Genomic DNA, 21,967 nt, shown 5'->3' with positions numbered 1-21,967 from the left:
ATTCTGAGTTTCAGTATATTTTGAATGGTTAGTCCATTAAGGATCCCCCCCCCCCCCGCCCCAAGAAGTCAGAGTTACTGCTAATGGAGATTAAATGCAGCTTTTTACCTTTCGCATTGTGGCCCATGCCTGATTCAGGATGCAGGCTATTATCGAGCAACATTTTAAAAAATAATTGACGCCCATTCATATCCTTTTTCAGGAACTATTTGAAGCCATGATGAGGAACTATTTGAAACCTATTTGTGGGGAGAGTCAAGGATTAGCAGAAGGAATTGAGCATTATGAAGCTGCTGCCATAAACACATATGGCCCAAACCTGTTGCCATCTTACAAGCACACAGTGTCTGAAATTCATAATTTATAGGGGGGAATTCTATATAGAAATTACAGCAGTTATAGTAAAACTTCATGTGTCAGTGTTAAATATAATATGATGATGATGATGATGATGATGATGATGATGATGATGATGATGAAACCCACCATACAATATATTAGAGAATATCTGATAGGTAGTCCTATTAGGTCAATGCAAAATTATTACAGTACTGTCCTTAACTTTATTTAGCATCTGTATGATGACACAGAGATCCCAGCATGGTGCAGTGCCAGAGACGGTTCCATATGTGCCCATCACATTTATTGTGTGCATGAGTACATAGAACCCAGTGATTCCTTAGCAAAAGTCTAGTCCTGGCAAGGCAGCAATGGTGCTGTTCACTTCTAGTCTTCTAGAGCAGGGGTGGGCAAGCTTTCATTGGCCCCTGCTGGGTCACACAAGTGGGTGGGGCTGGTAAGGAGTATGTCAGCAGCGGTTGGAGCCAGGACATGCACATTCACACCCATTCTCTCACTTCTGGGGGGGGGGGGGAGAAGAACCGTTAAACTTTCCACTGCAGTGCATGCAAGATTGCTCTTTCCTTGCTGCTATTAGGGTGAACCACTCCCTCCCAAGTGATCCGTATCAGGATTGCCGAGGATGTAAGGGCCTTTAATTTTCCCCATCTCAAGCAATCCTGATTAAGATTGCTGTTTTCTTGCTGCTAATAGCAGCAGTTTTGTGATGCCAAATATGAGTGTTTTGTTTTTCTATTGCTGATTATTATGATGTTCCCTGACAAGCTTTACTGTGGCCGTAGCTAGACCTAAGGTTTATCCCAGGATCAGCCCGGGTTCGTCCCTGCCTGAGCGCTGGATGCCCTGTGTGGCACTTAGATGTACAGGTTTGACCCCAGGACAATCCTGGGATAAACCTTAGGTCTAGCTACGGCCTTAGCCATACAAGCCACCTATAAAGTGCTCTTTGCACTGACAAATCATGTAACTTATTAACTGTTCTGTACTTATCAAACAGTTAATAAGTATAGTACAGGGGGTGGAGTTTATTTAACCTCGTGGCGCACATGCTCCAACTAGGGGCAGGTATTGGCTGACCCATGGGGAAAAGAGCATGCCCTCCATGTTCCTACTCACCCCTTTATGAGTTCAAACTGAAATCCTTATGAAGGATACTGTTAGAACATAAGAAGTACCGTGCTGGATCAGACCACGGGTCCATCTAGTCCAGCACTCTATTCACACAGTGGCCAACCAGATATCGGCCAGGAATGAACAAGCAGGACATGGTGCAACAGCACCCTCCCACCTATGTTCCCCAGCAACTGGTGCACACAGGCTTACTGCCTCAAATACTAGAGATAGCCCACAACCATCAGGGCTAGTAGCCATTGATATAACCTTTACCTCCAGGAATTTATCCAACCCCCTTTTAAAGCCATCCAAATTGGTGGCCATCACTACATCCTGTGGTAGTGAGTTCCATAATTTAACTACGTGCTGTGTGAAGAAGTACTTCCTTTTATTTGTTCTGAATCTCCCACCAATCAATTTCCTGGGATGACCCCGGGTTCTTGTATTTTGAGAGAGGGAGAAAAATGTCTCCCTATCTACATTCTCCATATCAGGCATAATTTTTTACACCTCTATCATGTCTCCCCTTAGCCTCCTTTTTTCCAAGCTAAACAATCCTAGTTGATGTAACCTTCCCTCACAGGGGAGATGCTCCAGCCCCTTAATCATTTTAGTTGCCCTTTTCTGCACTTTTTCCAGCTCTATAATATCCTTTTTTAGGTGTGGTGACTAGAACTGTACACAGTATTCTAAGTGTTGTCGCAACATAAATTTGTATAATGGCAGTATGATACTGGCCGTTTTATTCCCAATTCCTTTTCTTATAATGCCTAACATGGAGTTTGCCTTCTTTATAGCGGCCGCACACTGGGTGGACATTTTCATCGAGCTGTCCACCACAACCCCAAGATCTCTTTCTTGTTCGGTCCCCTCCATCTCCAATCCCATTAGGTTATACTTGAAGCTGGAGATTTTTGCCCCAACGTGCATCATGTTACACTTGCTTACATTGAACCGCATCTGCCATTTGAACACCCACTCCCCCAGCTTGGAGAGCTCCCTTTGGAGCTCTTCACAATTCCTTTGTGTTTTAACAACCTTAAATAATTTGGTGTCATCAGCAAACTTGGCCGCTTCACTGCTCACTCCTAATTCCAGATCATTTTTGAACAAGTTGAGAAGAATTGGTCCCTATACTGATCCCTGTGGGACCCCACTATTTACTTCCCTCCATCGGAAGAACTGACCATTTATTCCTACTCTCTGCTTTCTGTTGTTTAACCAGTTACTGATCCATAAGAGATCTCCTCTTATTCCACCTGTCTACCTGACTTGTGATTTCTTTAAACCCTTAATTGCTATACTGCAAACTCAAAGGTCTGTGCTGGACTGTTTTTCCTTTTTTTAAAAAAAAAAAAATCCTTAAATTTACAAATGTATATTGTTCTGTACACCTGTGAGGTCAGAGTTTGTAGAAGCCTTTCACTTATTTTGGGGTAGCCATGTTTTGCTTCCAAAGTGATAGGCACTTAACCACTTGAGTTATCTGTTAGAGGGAGTGATAGTGAAGTATGTCTGGAGTATGATTTTCCCTTGAGCTCCCCATTTGGACAGCAGATACAGCATGGACTGTGAACTCAGTTCTATACATCACTTGATTTCTCTGCCCTTGATTACAGGTACTGAATGTATGGATTTACTCCCTTGAATGGCTTGAGGTGATATGAAATTTTGTTCATTGCTGTCATATACCTCATATACATAAGTAATCAGTTGATATTGTATCATACAGTAATGAACATGCATGTGTGAACCAGCCCTCACTTGTACCATGTTTCAAATGCTAAGAACGTGCAGCCATTTTCCTCCTCGGAGTTCTCGGTAGTGTAGGAAATTGGAATGTATGAACTGGTGCACCATGGCTGATTTGCATGGCTTGCCAATACATACTCAGCATAATTTGAATAAAATTTTCATGGACTTTTGTTGGGATTCTATTTGTGCAGTCTCCATTGTGAAATTAGAAATGGCAGTTCTTAAGAGGCTTTCTAGGCTATCATTGGCTGGCTGAGATAACTGCTTCTACTTGGACTTCAGCTATGAAATGTTTAAAAATGTATGCACTGGCACCTAAAGGTCAGTTTCTTGGCAGGTTGTGAAACGTGATAAAGTTTTTCAGTTAGCTGGGGTGACAAAAAGCCCTTGTATTATTAACCGCAGTTGTTCAAATTATGGTTAAGCCCTTTCAAACCAGGAGATACAGAAATCATGAGATTTGAAAGCATAACGAATGTAATAGTATACTTTACACTTACCTTCCTCTTTCTCAGACTCAAATCATGCAACTAACACGCCCCTGAACCTTAAAAATGCACAATCCCAGATTTTCCCTTGTTTCAAAGCAGATTGCAAACTATTTTAATGGTTGTATTTCTTTATTTGTTACACTATATCTCAGGTTTCCTCAATGGAACCCAAGGCAACGTACATGATCTTCCTTCTTTCCATTCTATTCTCACAACCCTGTGATGGTACCCATGACACTTTCACACTATTCCGAATCTCCCCAAAGTTGTAGATCTGATGTTTCCTATAGAGAATTGTACGTACCCATGATGTAGTAGTCATGTGTAGTAAACATATGTATGTCTATTATGCTGCATGTACACTCTATACAAAACATCCTGACAATTGAGTGACTGTTCCGCTAGGTCTTAAACAGCAGGTATTCCTTTGTTTCAAGTTATATTTGCTCAGCAAAGCAGGATAAATTTGGATGACCACCTCAGTCCACTGACCTAGTGCAAATGCATTATTCTCATAATTCAGGATTAAAGAATATATGATTTATAATGAGAGTCATATGCATTCGCTATTGACGTTTTCTATACATATGCTTTATTTTTGGCAATAAAAATTCTTAACAAAATTACTCTTGTATTTGAAGGGTATTGGGCTCCTATTCCCATCTGCTACTTCTGCTACTATTCATACTGATTAGATATTGTTTTTCATGAACTTACAGTTCAGTATTCAGATTTTACAGATGACCTGAAGTTGAGAGATGCCACACAATGAGTTTATAAGATAGGTAGGACTTGAACCCATTTCTCTTTGATCCAAGATTCACCTTCTTTTTCTGGACAGATACTTTCTATATATGGATTGTGAAAATATTGTGGCTTTTACTTAAATGTGTAAATCTTAATTGCTTTCCATTACAATAGCTTGTTGCTTTCCATTAAAATAGCTGATTTTTGACAGCGAGCTCTAATTAATGTTGCCATTCCAGGCTGGCATTTGCCTGTCTGTGCCACCCTAGTGGAGTTTCCCCAGCTCTGAATGTAGGCATTTATAGGTTATAGATCATGGAGCTTGCATCGAACCAGCCTAAGTTTATGTTTTATGTCAGGACCGAAGGCTCGTTATTACTTTGCTATTAACTTTATACTATATAGGACAGTATCTCAGAGACAGAGGGATCTATCTTTCTAGCATTTATCTGCCTCTGTGGCACAAACAATCAGGTATGATTCTTTCACAGAAAAATTACCTGTGTCTACTACTTTCTTCACAGGGAGCAACACAGTGCACCTTCCGTTATGTTCCGTGTACTTAAGCTGATGCCACAATATTTCCTTCTGGGGATGCTGCTTTATAACAGTGCCAAAGCCATGTGCGTCCTCCTCCTCCTCCTCCTCCTCAGTCTTTTGCGACTTTCCTTTTTGCATCTTGGTTCCCTCTTCCCTGTACCATTTTTGACATAGCTTTCCTTGCACGGAGAGTGCCCAAGCAAATTATAGGCAGGTTTGAAGGGGATAGGTATCAAAAGTGGTCTAAATGGCTTAAATAATTCCCTGCTGCAATACAAACTGTCTAGGGGGTTGACACAAAACATCTCCTGATCCAAGATTTACTTTTATCGCCTGTCACAGACCCTTGATTCAAGGGTAAGAGAGTCGGTCCTTACATGCAGTTTAGGAATCTTGGCCAGCTTAATAAGCCTCCCCTCTCCCCTCAGCCTCCAGGCATCAGGTGAATTGATATCCACCAGAATGCTTTTCTTGTCTGACAGATGCTTGACAATGGAGGAGGATTGATTTCGGGTCTTGAGGACTCTTTACTCTGTATCCTTCTCACTCCTTTGCTATTAATGCTTTTTTATTTTTCCCTTCCACACTGCGAGCCAGATGTAACTATTTAGAAGGGTGGGCTTTGAATGTCCAAAGGTCTGGGATTTTTGTTCATGTTTGATCTTGAGAAGCAGTGTTTTTCCTCTGCTGATCCACGTGAAACTGTTGTCTCACTTGGGTAATGCATTTGCCATAGAAAGCCTTCTTGATGCAGAGTCTCCATTGTAAATGGCCATTTGGAGTTTGCTGCTGTTGTGCTGGAAGAAGGAAACACATGCATCATTCATTAGAGGCTTCATTGGCCAGACACAGCTTCTAGTAAATCATTCATTCAAGCGGATTAGAATTGGGTGTGCAATAAGTTGAGCTGTGGGTAAGATGCATTCGTCTTAGAGAAGTGGCTAAGGTGCGAGAGGTCAGGCCTGCACAATTAGTGACTAATGAAACCAAAAATCTGTGTCATTGCCTGCCAGGTTCTAGCCAACTTTCCTGTTTGCGCAGTCTCAGGCCTTAGCTAGACCTACCTGAAAGTCTGGGACGGAGGAGGGGAGATCTCGCGTTGTGATTAACGCGAGATCCCTCCTCCGTTTACATGTAAGGTAAGGCGACCTCAGGCACAGAGGCGTCGCGCTCGCCATTTTTAAATTTTTTAAAGGAAGAGGAGCGCATGAATGGTCCTGCGCAAAAGTAAGGTTTTATATTTTATTTTAACTACTTTCCCAGCTCCCCCCACCCTACCCCAATGGGTGCAGCTCCCAGCTCCGCATGAGTAAACCCGCGGAAACGAGCCACATGCTCCACAGTCTCTGGCTCAGCTCAAGACCGCAGAAAAAGCAGGCCCAAAGGGGAGGGCTCTATCCTGGGGCAAGGGAGGGATGATCCCTCCCTGATCCTGGGATCCCCTATGCGTCATCTGGACGCACAGGAATGATCCCGGGGTTTGCCCCAGGATAAAGTTTTGTCTAGCTAAGGCCTCAGAGAGGTTTATTAATCCTCTGGTGAGATGCCATATGTGGCTGGTTGGAAAAATCAAGCCACCCTGAACCAACCCAACAACAACCCATGAGTTCTCAGGTTGTTCATTGAAAACAACCTACAATTAAAAAAAATAGCTCCAGATTCAGACGTTGCAATAAGCTATCCTGAAACAACCCATAGTGACAATCCATCATGACTTATGCTGTACAAACCTTGTCTTCGTACTGGATTGTGGGGTGGATGGAAAGGAAGTATTTATAAAAGAGAAAGGTCATTGACTTACATGACTAACAGAGATGGAAAATCTTACGAGAGTATAGATGACCTTGGTGGAAGTATGCAGCACCTGACAAATATGAAAGCAGCAGCTTCATCTATGTAGCAGTCCTAAGGCAGCTAGTATGAACTTACAGAAATACCTAAGCAGTTTGTGCCTTTGTTCAAATGGTCTCATGAATTTTTGAAGACTTGGCTTATATGACCTACACAGATCCTGTTTGTATGATCAGTTCCATTTGCTCATTTCAGTCTTGCACATCTAGGCATTTATAGGTCAATGTAATAAAGAGAGAAAATTTAATAATATATGTGTTTTTATCCAGATGAGTGGCTCACTTTGCGTTTCTATTTCTCATGTGAACTGCACTTTGACTTTTAATGTGCAGTTACATTACTCGGCACTGAATTTAATGTATAATGTAGCCTCTTTCCTTCACCTTCCCCCAACCCAGTGCTGAAAAGAAAAATACTCCATATAAAGTATAACTAACCCAGTATGCTTTGTGCCTTTTCATTAAATGCTTATTAAGAGAGAACGTGATGTTTGAGGAGGATTGCTATTAACTTCCAACAAAGCTAGCATTTGTAGGAATGTTCAGAATTTAATTACACAATATTTTCAAATTGTTACTGGAACAGAGATAACTAACTTTCTTTGAAAATTGGCCATTCTCTCCAAAAGGATTGTCAACTTTATTGTTACTTTCCTGTTTTTAAAGAAAACAAAATTTGAAGACTAGTACCCCAATTCAGTGGCTCTGTGCACATGTAGCCTCTGTGCAGGGCAATTCTTCATGTACATCTCTTTACATACAGAGAATTGCCCCCTCTATTAAAGGGAGAAAGAACTCCAGCTTGTGTGGACTCTCCGTACAGAGATCAGAGCTCTGTTTCTCCCATGGCATGGTGAATTTGGACTATAATTTATAGTCTTTGAAAAATTAAAGCTATCAAGCACATGATAAATATGTATTTTATTTTTTAAATTAATCTACCTTTCTTAAGAAACGTAATCCAGAAGAAACTGACAATAGCAGAATTATGTCAGTAGACAGTGAATTCAATAGAATTCTAGAGCAAAATGGAAGCAAAACAAAAAGGCAGAATTATGTCAGGCCATTGATGTTCTCCCCAAGAGCTTCCTAGGCTGCTTCTGTTCTTCTTTCCTGGGAAGATGGAGGAAGAGGCTGGACTCTCTCTCAACCCCTCGTTGAAACATGGTCAAGCTTCCCGATTTTCTCTAACCATAGTTAAAACCATAGGGTTGTATCAAATGTTAGACATAAAGAGCCCTCAAGTATCAGACCAAAGGTCTCTCTTAGCAATTAGTAGACAAATGAAAATAAGATGTTTGTGCATCGTTGCTGTAGTAAGAGAAGCAAGAGACTTCCATAACAAACACACTGATTCAATTCACGTGTCAGAAACCTAATCCTTGAAAGCATGTTTTAGAGTGTCAGGATTGTGGTGTGTGCTCATACTTTCCCTTGTTTGCCCCCCCCCTTTCTATTTTCCCCTCTTGCACTCAGGTTTCCTATTCCATTTCTTGGTTTTCCCTAACCATATTTTGCCATGATATCTGAGTGCTTTAAGGTGGATTCCTGCATTGAGGAGGGGGTTGGACTTGATGGCCTCATAGGTCCCTTCCAACTCTACTATTCTATGATTCTATGAATTGCGTTAAAGTATAGATACCTAGCATCTTGCTTCCAAACTAGAATATGCAAACTCAATGAGAGCAGCCAGTGAGACTTGGCAACTCCAAATGGTATTAGTCTGGCATTCTCAAATAGGGATGGATCTTTATTTAAACCCTTAAACCCTTGTTTTGTTAGGTGTTGAGGCATGTTACAGTTTTTTTTTCTATAGTACAGAAAAGTAGGAAGCTCTTAAGATATTCTCCACTGGAGTTTTCGAAAATATTTAAAAAGTTTAGCATTTAGAAATAAAACAATTGGAGTTGATGAACCAGTTAATGACTTTCAGTAAGACATATTTTAAGGAGAACGGAAAATGAACGATAGCAGGAAATACAGGAAGGGTGAGTTGGGGAGAACATTAAAAAGAGCCCTCAAGTATCAGCCCGAATATCCATCTAATCTAGGATCCTGGTTCATAGGGTGTCCAAGCACTAGCTGCGTCTCTTCTTCCCACATGTTTCGCTAGATATAGCTGAATAACAATATATACTGTTGTTGTTGTTGTTGATGGTGGTGGTGGTGGTAGTGGTAGTGGTGCTGGTGCTGCTATTATACCAGTTGTTTTATTTTCAGTCCCTTTCTTAATAATCTCCATCATGGGATTTTACATTCTTCACTGTCACTGCATCCTGAATTGATGCTTTTACTGAGTTTCACCATGACTCCAATATCTTTTTCCTAGCCAGCCTATATATATGAAGCTAAGTGTGTCCCCTACATACACACTTGCAAATGGTTACAATTTCCTATATGTCACTTCTGTACTAATATTGTCCTCTGTGATATATCATAGAGTGCTTAGGAAACATGGAAGCGAAATTTGAAAGTGGCACATGTTATTTCTACTATTACTTTAACTAAGTGTCTTCAACACAGATTATCATATTAAGGCTATGTGCAAATTATTTGTAAATGTGCAAATTGGGTTGTTTAATATATGCATAAACTTGGCAGGTTTGCTTTACTGTCACAGGAAGTATATTTTATGCACCCATTAAAGTCGTACACTGCTAGCAGAGCTGTTGTCGATCCAGAGGAATAAGTGTATTATTTTGAGCCCATACAGTGCGCTCCTATTTCACCTTCTTCTGGTTGGTATTCCATTGCAAGCTGTCTTTCCAGTCACATGGTGGTGGATTTCTACATACATTATTGTCTTACGAATTGTCCAACATATGCTGAGATCTCAAGGCAACGCAATCACGCCTGCCAACATTATCTTGGCTTCCGATCTGAAAGCATGTTAAGGCATTCACAAGTGAAGGATGCCTATATGGTTATCTATCGTTTTTTTTTTGTTCAAAATTTAGCTAGTAATATGAATCCAGATTATGGTCCAGCTGCCGTGAGGAGGCCACTTGACACTGCTTCCTCATGGCAGCTTCTTTGTGAGGTATCTATTAATATACTTCAACTGGCTACACAGATCGTCTCCCACCATGCGGTTCGCCTCATCACCCTCCAAATCACATCACGGGAGATAATTCACATGGTGACACAGACAATTCAGCACATTGGCTAGCTACTGAATAGAGACCGTGGACCAAACCAGTCGATACAAGTGTTGTATGAGGAAATAACTAACAACTAAAACCCTATGCAGGCGTTCTCAAAAGAGTGTTATTTCAATGTGTGAGGAGAGGAAGCATGCTAGCCCCTCTCCTTTCTGTAGTCACTCTTGTCACCCTGAATGCATGGAGAGTGACTGTTTGAAGAGCAGAGCCTTGTGACCTATAATGCTACTTATCCAGCATTATGGATAGAGGAGGCTCTGTACTTTCAGCTTGGTGACAACAGAGGGGAGTGGGAGTACCCCCTTATGTGTTTAAACAACACACTATTTCGAATACCTGAGTAGAGCTTAAGGTAAGTAATCAATGTAGTAACAAATAAGTCCAGAAATATTTTGAACATATAATTTTGTGTATTTCTTTTAAAACTGCTATTTTTATTGACTTTTCTAGGGTGTTGTGGATTATTAACTAGGAAGTTTAACCTTCCCTTTTCTACATATAAAAGGTATTCACTTCCATTGTCTTTCAGGAGAGAAACCATTCAAATGCGATGAATGTAACTTTGCTTCCACAACCCAGTCCCATCTGACACGGCACAAACGTGTTCATACTGGAGAAAAACCCTACAGATGTCCTTGGTGTGACTACAGGTAATGGGATCAGTAGTGAGAATAGCAGAAAGTCTGTGATGATTCAATGAGGTTCATGCAAATTGACTAGTGAATATATTGACATTAAATCCTCATCTGTGCAAAATTAAGCAAAATTGCAGGAGAAAACTTATTTGTCAAACTGTGGAGCTGGCGTGGGGGGAGGAGGACAACCAGTTTGGAAGCTTTTTGATGTGTAACACTGAAGTGCTAACGCTGTTTAGTTCACAGATGCTCTGGTGTCTGTCCGAATTCTCTGTGGAGGGACTCCTGATCTGCATTGCCTTTTCAGATCAGCTGCAGTTTTGGAAAAAAAATCTTGGTTGAGTTGCAGCCATGACACTAAAGAAGAAAGTCCCCCTAAGAATTAAACCGTCTCGTTGTCCATTAAGTATTTTAAATTGAAGCACCTGCCTGTCACTTCAGCAACACTAATTCTGGTTTATTTGCTGCTGTTTTTTCTTTTCTTTTCTGTGGTTGCAAGGAAAATATTCTACATGATTTATAGCCAGGAATGGATATCCTTTTCTTAATTAGGGAAGGGGATTGAATGGCTGTGAGTTTGCTACCTTTCAAATGAGATACTGAAACACAGCTTGTCCTTTATGGACATTAGAGGTTACTTCTTGCATCAGTGGAAATGTTAATCCCAGGGTGTTCTTGCTAATCTCACATTGATGTTGTTTTAAATCTACCAAAGGTTTGTTGTCAAAGCGGCCGGGGTAGTTTAGTGTTTTAGTTTAAATGTTGCATCACAAAGGCTTGGTCCTCAGTCCCCACTTACCCCATGTTCAGTTTGACAGTCAACTGGATTAGTGTTAGGTCCAATTCTCATTCATCATACAGCCCCTACTAATAAGACAGGGGTGGGGGGGGGGAAGAAACATGTGTGCAGGAAAACTGGTGGTCACCATAGCATTTAACTTATTTTAGGTGAAAGTAGAGTCAACTCTTCAGTATGTATTTTGCACGCTGTAGTGAAATTCTAGCATTGTAATATCTCATTACAGGCGTAACATTGACTTATTTTAAGTCACCAATATACCTTTATTAAAGAGCCACTAATTCTACAGCAGCCGCATTACACAGGTTGCCATCTGCTCATTGATTTGTTTTTGTTTAGTTCTGTTTGTACCGTTTTGTGAAATAGCAGAATGAAGGTAGCAGAAGCAAGGATTCTTAGAAAATGTTCCTCAGCAATAGATAAGGAGCTTAAACAGCCAGACCTGCAAATTGCATTAATTTCATAAATGCACCTTTCTAAAAATATGTCATGTGTGACGGATATCCTACAAGCCTAAGGATAAATGGCATGCATTTTTAATATAATTATGTAAACTAAAATAAAATATTTTACATTTATTATGCATAATAAACTAATTAAACAATGCTTGGTAAGGGATTATAGCCTCTGATATCAAGTGCAGAAGGATTCATTGCGTGGATTCAGCAGCAGCAGCACTCTGGGTAAGGGAGAGTGACTCCATCGAGACCACTTTTCTCATTTTGGACAGCTTCCCTAGGGAATTCATCGTTCTTTTTTATTTTGTATATGCTCACACCTTGTAAAATAAGGGTCCATTTATAATAGGCTCTGGTGTGTGCAACAAAGTAATTTAGAGCAAAACCAGGATGTAGGCGATCTTTTCAAACTAAATAATCTTTCAGATACTTTGATACCTCAGCAAATGTGGTATTGCTTGTTGTTTATTAGTTTTGCAGAGCAAATGCTGAGTTTGCTTACTTCTTTATCAGGAGCACACAGATAATGTTCACAAAGGGGACCATCGTATGAAACAGACAGTGCCAAATAGACAGTGCCAAACAATGTGTGTTGTTAATCTCAATAATTAACTACTTAACATGTGATGGTAGGTCGGATAACATCTCATCTTATTTACAAAAGGACTACCAACCTCCACCTCTTTACCAAATATTGTAAGTCTATCCTCTTCCAAGACCAAATATTGTAAGTTTATCCTCTTCCAGGCAGGATGTTGCATAAATAATTGTGCTTAGAGGCCATATTTAACCAATAATTAGAGACTAGTCAGCTTTATTTATTTATTTATTTATTTATTGCATTTTTATACCGCTCAATAGCCGAAGCTCTCTGGGCGGTTCACAAAAATTAAAACCATCATAAAACAACCAACAGGTTAAAAACACAAATACAAAATACAGTATAAAAAGCACAACCAGGATAAAACCACGCAGCAAAATTGATATAAGTTTAAAATACAGAGTTAAAAGAGTATAATTTAAATTTAAGTTAAAATTAAGTGTTAAAATACTGAGTGAATAAAAAGGTCTTCAGCTGGTGACGAAAGGAGTACAGCGTAGGCACCAGGCGGACTTCTCTGGGGAGCTCATTCCACAACCGGGGTGCCACAGCGGAGAATCCCATACCTGAAGTAGATGTAAGAGCAAAAAGGAATGGGTCTTACACAATGGCCTTGATCACATACCACTTCAAAGTAATTCCGTTAAAGTCAAATGGAGGATACTTCTAAATAATGTCTTCCAAGTAATCAGCAAATTAATAGATAGCTATGTGGATTGGCCAGAGATAGACGTCCTTGTATACTGTATAAAGTTAAATGAGGATCAGGATCCAAAGCATCATGTTTGATGACCTGTGTACAGTTATGGGCTTTTTCAACTTCCCCCCTTCTGGTGGCAGTCCACACCTCAAATGTTCCAGAGCCTTTTGGAGTTGCACTCCATGAGGTGCAAGTGGCTGCTTCCAGAAGGGAAAAGCAACCAGAATGGTACCCCCAAGCAGTACACATGCTTCTCCAATTCTCTCAGCCATTGTATATATAAGACAACTCTTCTCTTTTTGGGCAACATGTTAGCGAATGTGGTGGGATTCAGCTCCAGGTGGTTCTGAAGGCAAATGTTTACTTAGCTCCATTCCAGTCTGGATTTCAGGCTTGGGTTTGGGACAGAACCAGTCGTCATTGCCCTGGCAGATGACATCTGTCAAATCAAGAGCACAACCCTCTTGATTCTACTGGACCTCATAGTGACTTGAGTATTGAGAATGTTATCCTTCTGTTTTATCTGTCCGGGTTTGGTTTTGGAGGGTTACAATGTTTCTGATCCTTCTTTGATGGTCACCCCCAGAAAGTAGTGCTTAGCGATTTTTCTTCATCGCCTTTAGCTTGTGGGGTGCCTCAAGGTTTCATTTTATCCCTTATGCTCTTTAACATCTATATGAAGTTTTTGTAGAAATCATCTGGGTGTTTGGACTATGTTGCCACCAGCATGCTGATGACATGCACCTCTATCTCTCTTTTCCACCTTCGATTGCTGGGGAGGCTGTGGAAGTCTGAACAGGTGCCTGGATGAGGTATTGGAGTGGATGTGAGAGAACAAGCTGAAAATACAGATAAGATGGGTGTTTTGAGGGATGGGAAGCTGGCCAGTCTAGATGGAGTGTAAAATGGGTCTTGAAGGGGATTGCATTTTCCTTGAGGAACCAGGTATGCAGCTTGCGGGTGCTCCTGGACTCGTTGCTGTTTGGAGAATTTCAGGTAGTGGTGGTGAAAACTCTGGCTTGTATGCCAGTTGCAACCCTATCTGGAATGACTAGACCTGGCCTAATGTAATTACTAATGTAATTGACTTTATGTGGGGGTGCTTTTGAAGACTGTTCAGAAACTTCGGTTGGTGCAAAATCATCAACCACATTCATGGTAATGGGGACCAGAAAGCTTGGACATATAACACAATTTTAATATTAGATGCATTGCCTGCCAGTACACTTCCAGGTCCAATTTGAAGTGTTGGTGTTAACCTTTAAAGCCTTAAAAGGCTAAGGACCAGGTTACCTTAAGGACTGCATTCACTGATATGTCCCATTCACTCGGATCTGCTTCAGAGGCCCTGATCATGTGCACAATGGTAAAATCATTTAGGCTAGTGAACACAAGAGATGGGGCCTTCTTGGTGATGGCCTCACAGTTCTGGAATTCACTTCCAGTTGATTTACCTTTAGCGCCTATAGGAAAACTTTGTCCTTGGCATGTTTCAATGTCTTACCTTCTAAGCATTGAGAAGGCAAAGTCTCAGTAAGTGAGAGTTGTTGCCCCTGCAACTATGATAAATTGGAGACAGTTTCTCATATGTTCTTTTTAACTGTAGGTTTTATCATGGGGGCTACAGAAATTATAATATGCTCCCTTATGTCACTTTTCCAGGCCCTTCTTCAGAATCTCTGACAAACATTTTACTCAAGAGCTCCAATATTTTAATTACACAGCAAATTCCACCACCCCTGCTCTCCCAAAAAGTTAAGATATCGCTTAGACTATCTATGAGTGCTTCTTGGTTGTTTTTATGTTGATACAAAATTGAATTCAGTTTGTAATTTTTATACATTTTATGTAACCAATTTTATTATTTTATGGTCTACTATTTCTGGTCAATGGATCATAAATAAATGACTGACTGACCTTTCAGCACAGCAGGAGAAGTCTTCAGGAGTGTGGCAAAGAATAAAGGTGTCCTGCTCCCTTCCCCCCATCTTGAAACTCCTTCCTCCCACCTGCAAAGTCTAAACAAGACTACAAGGCTCCGGTTTCAGGCTGATTTCAACTCTGAACCAGGACCAATGGAACCAGAACCGAGGATACGCTGCAGTATTTTCTTGCAGGCCTCACCTGTTAAAAGAAATATTCACATCATTTAGTGCTCAATCTCCCCCGCCCCTCATTTTATTTTATTTTACTTTATTTATTTATTTCTGTTCTTCAGCTTGCCTAATGTTATAATGTTATGGCTATGGATAGTAAGGAGGGTTTGGAATACAGTGTACTCTGTGTATTGCAATGGGGAGGGTTAATGAAATGCAGTTGTTTTTGTCCTATATTGATTTGTTCTGAAGTAAGAAAACGCCTTAATGAAAAGGTTTTCCAAAAATGTGCTGCCTTGTTGCACTGAGTTTGCTGAATTTCCTCTTTTGAATAGGTAGACCCCTTAGACTTTTCACACCATCACATTCAAGAGAATTCTGAGCTCTATGTCTCATACTTTTCTTGCCATTCTGTTGTCTTATTGGAAAATGATAGCTATTTTTGTTATTTTATAAGTTCTTAATCTGTAGAAAATTGCCATCTTTCAAACCTGAGAGGAGGATTTTCCCCCCATAACCTATAAACTAGGGGTGGGGAACGTGTGTCCCTCGAGATGCCATTGGACTGCAGTTCTCCTTAGCCATAGCCAGCATAGTCCCTAGTGAGGGATGATGGGAGTTGCAGTCGAACCTTATCTGAAGGGTGACATATTCCCTATCCCTGCTACAGGCCTTGTGCTTGTGAAAAGTGTAGAATAGAAATCAGGTAGACCTGGTTTCCTTCCAGCCTCATTTGTACATTAGATGATACCCAGTGGGAATCCCTAACAGTTTATGAAACCCAGACATAGGATATTTTGGGGGGAAATATTTTTGGGGAGCGTAGTCTCTTTAACACAACTCTAAACATAGTGTAACATACAAATAATTGCATTTCTGCTTTGTTATTGCGTTCCTATTTTTACATGCTGTGTGCATTTGATGTTCCTCTACTTGATGTTGATATTTCAGAGGCTGGGCTTTAGAAAACCTGTTTTATAAAACGTTTCTTTAATTGCTAATAACAGAATTGGGTTCTGTCATAGATTTTAGAGCCCGGAATGGGTGGAAATGTTGACAAGATATTTAATCTGGGGAAGAAGAGCATGCCACTTGTGTTGCTTGTACAGTGCACTTTCCAGAAGAATCACATTGGTAGTAGCATTCAAAGGCGCTCTGCTTCCTCTTTCATACCCTGTTCTCTTGGCCAGAGGCAAATGTCAGTATGGTGACTGGCTTATAAAGAAACATGTGTGCTTATTGGAAAGCATGATTATCCTTTAAAACAGCATGTAACGAACTGTGTTTCTTTTGAGACATTATTCTGTATGTCAGAACCATTTATTTAGTACACCGTTCGATAGCAAGCTTGGTGCTTTTCATTTCTTTTTTAATGAAGAGCCATAAGAACTCGGTATTAACTTTGTATGTAAAAATAATACACCAGGAACAGGAAAGACAAGGATCTTTGGATCTAGAATTAAATAGAAATATTTTATAACATGAGTATCCTTTGTTTTTAAAAAACGGCATTACTATTTGGTGGGTCTCTCCCGCCCACTCCACTCCCTTCCTTCAGAAAATTATATGGATGCCATAGAGATGGTAAGAGGAATCCTATATCTTTATCTTGCTATTTCAGCACATTAATTTCATAGGCAACGTCTTTTAGCTCTATGCCCACTATTTATTTATCCTATGAAGAAGACTCCGATCCGCCGCTACCTTATTTCTGAACCGCTTCCTAGCGACTTCGTTTCTTTTTACGATTTCAGAGTGCTACCCTGTGATGCTGATCACTAGATGATGTGTACAGCTTAATCTTTTTCTTTTACTTTGCATATTGCAGTGTATTCAGGCTTATGTCATCCTCTGATTTGCAAATAGGGCAGAAAACATGTGCCTTTACTACTGGATTGTACCAACAATAAGGAGGTGTTAATATAGTACTTTCACTAGTGGCTGCTACTGCTATCCCACCACAACCAGTGGGGTGAAGTTAATAGTATTGAAGCAAGGGGACATATACATGTCTACTCAGAAGTAAATCCTATCGAACGCAATGGGACTTACTTCCAGGTAAGTGGGTATAGGATATCAGCCCTAGTGTATGATTCTGCCCTCTGCTAGTACTCGACAATAAAATATGTTCTTGCCCTTAGCTGTCTTTGAATTCATATTTTTTCAGTTCATAGTATGAATAGAAATGTTTCTATTTAGCAGTTTTGGGGTGGCAAGAAAGAGAAGTCACAATATTTGTTCCCTATGTCTATAGCACACATATTTAATCTTCCATCCCCATAGCTTTGTTTCTTCTACCGCAAACCACAATCATGGTTAGTATTTTTCTTCTTGTCAGCCCCCAAAAGCTGCTAGCTTAATAATTCAACTCAACATTAAACAGTTAGTCATTTGGATTTGTTGTGAGTAATTAGAAAACTTTTATATTTTAACCCAGTTCAGATCTAGGGTGTACAATGGTGTGTGTGTGTGTGTGTGTGTCTGTATATGTGTGTGTGTGTTTGTTTGAAATTATAGTTAACAAATCAACTTCATGTTTTTCTGGTATTGTTGGACTGTTAAGGCCATTATTATTATTATTATTATTGTTTAAAATATACTTATATAAACTTGTTTTGTGATATAACTCAAAAGTAGATAAGCACTGAGATCTCTGAGTAATTAGTGTAACCATTTTTAAAACAAAATGACCACACTTCTTTCTACATAAGAATCAAAATAAACATGTTTGTTTTAGTTGATGGCTCGTTAGTCTCAGTCGCCATTATAAAAGGACCAAGGCTATCTTTGGGGATGGTCATTCTACAAGGAATATCTCTGGACAGTCCCTTGTGTGGTTGTTAGCTTTTACTTTATATACATTGTGGTAGGATTGCAAGCCTTGCAAAGAAAAACATAAACTATATTTTGACAGTACTATTTTGGCAGTATTCCCCAAGCGTTTGAGCTATTATCATGTAATGAAGTTGTTGTGCGCCTTCTTTAGCTCTGTGTAGATAATGTTGCAAGCACTCCTTTTGTTTTCCTTCTCTTGACTATCAAGGTTTCAGTAGTAAAAAAGACTGAGACTATTGTTTCATACCAGTCTAAAGGGAGACGTAAAAGTGGATCTAAATTTTATGTACACCCACTTTAAGAGCTGCTTTACGCTTCCAAAAGAAAATAACTAGCAAATTGTTTTGTATAGGGAAATAAAGAGCTTCCAATGAGATAATGGGCTGGGAAGGTGACTAGGGTGGGTGAGCAATCTTGAACATAGTAAGTTCCGGAAACATATTTAGAGGTTTCTGTAGGAACTCATCATTGAGGGAATTAGGCTGAGAGAATAATACTTGAATTGGTTAGTATTTTGCTCTGGGTCTCTTAATATAAAGTCATTGCCCTTTAACACAATTTAACTACTTTTGGTAGATCTAAGAGCTCTCTCTTTAATATGTAGTTATAAGCGAAGGGGGGATGTTGTTGTTTGTGGGTAAATGTACACAACCACTTTGTCTTTGGTTCTCAACAATCTGCTGTTGATTTCCAGCTTGCGCTCTCCTTTTGAGGAAGAATCTGTGGAAGTTTGAACCGCTCCTGGATGGAGTAATGGATTGGATGTGAGCTAAAAAGTTGAGGATTAATCCAGACAAGACATAGGTGCTGTTTGTTAGTAGATAAATTGATTCTGGATTGTGAGAACAGCCTGTTCTGGATGGGATTAGGGTGACCATATGAAAAGGAGGACAGGGCTCCTGTATCTTTAACAGTTGTACTGAAAAGGAAATTTCAGCAGGTGTCATTTGTATATATGGGGAACCTAGTGAAATTTCCTCTTCACAACACAACAGTTAAAGCTGCAGGTGCCCTGCCCTCTTTTAAATCTGGCCACTCTAGCTCCTGCAGCTTTAACTGCTGTGATGAAGAGGGAATTTCACCAGGTTCTCCATATATACAAATGATATCTGCTGAAATTCCCTTTTCTATGCAACTTACAGGTGTCCTGTCCTCCTTTTTATATGGTCACCCTAGATTGAACCCCCTCTGGAAGATCAGGTATGCAGATTGGGAGTGCTCCTGAATCCGGCATTACTTCTGGATTCCTAGGTCGCTGCTGTGGCCAGAAATCCTTTTGCTCAGCATCAGCTGGTGCACTAGTTGTGTCCTTTTCTGTAGAAGGCAGATCAAGCACAGTGATACATGTCTTGGCCACCCCTGATTAGATTACCGCAAGATGCTTTGCATGGAGCTGCTCTTGAGAGGTGTTCAGAAACTGCAACTTGCGCAACACGCAGAAGCCAGATTGCTTTCTGGTACATTTTCCAGACCACATTGCATCTATCTGTTTGTTTCTGTTTAATTTAGTTCTGTGAACCACCTTGGGGCCCTTCCAAGGGCCAGAAGGCAGTATGGAAATGTCTGCATCAATAAAGAAATAAATTCTGCAGCTGTTGTATAGTAGCATTCTCCTTAATTCTTTTTTAGGGGCTTAAACCCAGACTTAAGGAGCTGATTGTGGGTTGTTCACTAAATTGGAAGAGCTGGGCACATGGGAAACAGTGCACCCATGTTTCTGGCAACCCATTGGTTTTCATACCCATTGGGTAGTCATTACATCCAAACCAGGACGTTAAATGCACCAGGCCATTAAAGGGCTGTTCATGCTCCCCATATTTTTTCTCAGGTTCTTGGTCTTGCATAACTTAGTGAAGTGGAGGTGAAGGAGTTGATGGAAATATGATTGACACGCGCTAGCCTCCCATTGCCTGACCTGTTTTACTGCTTTGCCTGCATGGAGGCCCATTTGCACATGTCACAGGAAGACAATGCGGTTAGTTCAACATACAGCTGCTAGGCTGTTGACTGGGACCACTCTTTAAGAATATATCATGCTAGAATTGAAGGACTTCACTGACTTCCTATCCATTACCAGGAGCAATTTTTGCTTGTAAGGTTTCATACAGCCTAGGGCCAGGATACCTAAGGAACATCTGTGCACTGAGGTATTTCTGTTATTGTTGTTAGCTGCCTTATTTGGTGGAAAAGCAGAGCACAGATTTAATAAACAAATAAATAAATCTTTGGAGGATTTTTTCCAGGTGCCCCCAACATCTGAGATAAGGTGAGTGGGTGATGAGAAAGAGAGAGAGAGAGAAACTGACTGACTGACTTCTCAGTGTTGGTTTCCCTTTTGTTGAATTCTCTTTGCAGGAAGGTTTGCCTGGCACCAACACTGTTATCCTTTTGGCTGTAGGCAAAGCCATTTTTATTCTCCATTCTTTTTAACATCTTTTAATATGCTGAATTTTATTGTATTTTATTTCAAATTTATTTATTTATTAATCTGATTTTCAAATGGTATCCTGGAAACTTTGCTGAAGGACAGTATATACACCTTTTAAATACATTGCATTTAAAAAATAAAAAGGGTGTGTGTGGCTCTCTTGTCCATTATATGCAGGAACCATGACCACACAGAATCATGCCTCCTGTGTTGTGTGATGAGTTGATGTCATATGAGGTGCTAACGCTACAATTAAAAGCACACAAAAAAATCTGGTTATCTTGAACACAGAACAACTTGATTATTCCTCAAAACTACAGCACAAGCAACTTTCATATGTTTGAGTTCTGAAAGTGTAGTGGTCTGTTTTACATTTTGCTCACCTAACTTTTTCTTTATAATTTAAAGTGTCCCATAAGAGCATTTGATTTAGTTATTTCTGTATGATATTGTTTCTAAGAATTTCAGGATGACCTCTATGTTTAAAAGTAGAGTCCCTTGTTTTAATGAAACACAGTTGTTTTTTTACTGCTAACTGACCATGTAATGTCTGAATAAAGTTTAGTAGATTGCAACTTCAAATTAAGTGCATTCAGCAGTGATGGATTAACAGTTTGGGATGACAAAGCTAACAGTTCTTTTATTAAAATTTCATATTACTGTTTTGTAGTAGAGACTTATATATGACTTATTTGTGTGTATGTGTGTGTGTGCGCGCGCAGAACATTTAGACTTTCATCTTGCTTTAACTCAAAGGCAGATAACAGTGCTTCTAAAGTTAATTCAAGTTACAGAATAAAATACCTTTAAATAAAAAAATACTTTGAACTAAAGGATATCCCAAAACAGATTAAAATATCAAACTATTGTAAATTAAATTATTCTCCTAACCCTTACAACGAAACAAAGAACAACAAATCTAACTTGCTTCCAAAAAAAAAAAAAAGCTTCAGGCTTTGGCAAATCTCGAAAGGAAATTCCTGAAGCGGAAGGGATGTTCCATAATTGTGGAATAACTATTAAGCATGAATATCTGTGGGTGAGTTCACAGAGCCATCCTAAGAACCTCCTCACTTAGTGGAGGGTGGGCATACGTTCCTCCCCCCCCCCCATTACATGTACATGCACCATTCCACCATATCTGTGGGTATATATACAGACCACTTTCTCCTGGGGCAAGCAACAGTTTTGTTTGGCCAAGACCTAATATAGCAGTGTGGTCATGTCATTTACTGTGCATTCTATCTTTGAGCCTTTACGGTCTACTACAGGAATAAGCCAAGTGAGCACACAGCCAGCTCAGTGCTTCAATGGAGTAAACACCTGGAGGATGGTTGGCTGACTGCTCAATAGTTGCGTTCCCAGGTACTCTGCAACATTTGTGTCCATAAATCAACA

General features: G+C 40.0%; 1 protein-coding gene across 1 annotated transcript in view; it reads left to right on the top strand.

Annotated features, from left to right (window-relative positions):
- ZNF407 (zinc finger protein 407) overlaps window positions 1-21,967 on the top strand; it is a 364,381-nt gene that overhangs the window by 214,975 nt on the left and 127,439 nt on the right. Inside the window, exon 6 of the mRNA XM_063130500.1 lies at window positions 10,547-10,667. Within this exon, the coding sequence (XP_062986570.1) occupies window positions 10,547-10,667 (121 nt within the window). The remainder of the gene's footprint in view (window positions 1-10,546; window positions 10,668-21,967) is intronic.

This window comes from Elgaria multicarinata, chromosome 7, assembly GCF_023053635.1.
Source record: "Elgaria multicarinata webbii isolate HBS135686 ecotype San Diego chromosome 7, rElgMul1.1.pri, whole genome shotgun sequence".
Taxonomy (NCBI): domain Eukaryota; kingdom Metazoa; phylum Chordata; class Lepidosauria; order Squamata; family Anguidae; genus Elgaria; species Elgaria multicarinata.
The sequence above is the reverse complement of the archived record's forward strand: the minus strand, read 5'-3'. Positions and strand labels throughout refer to the sequence as shown.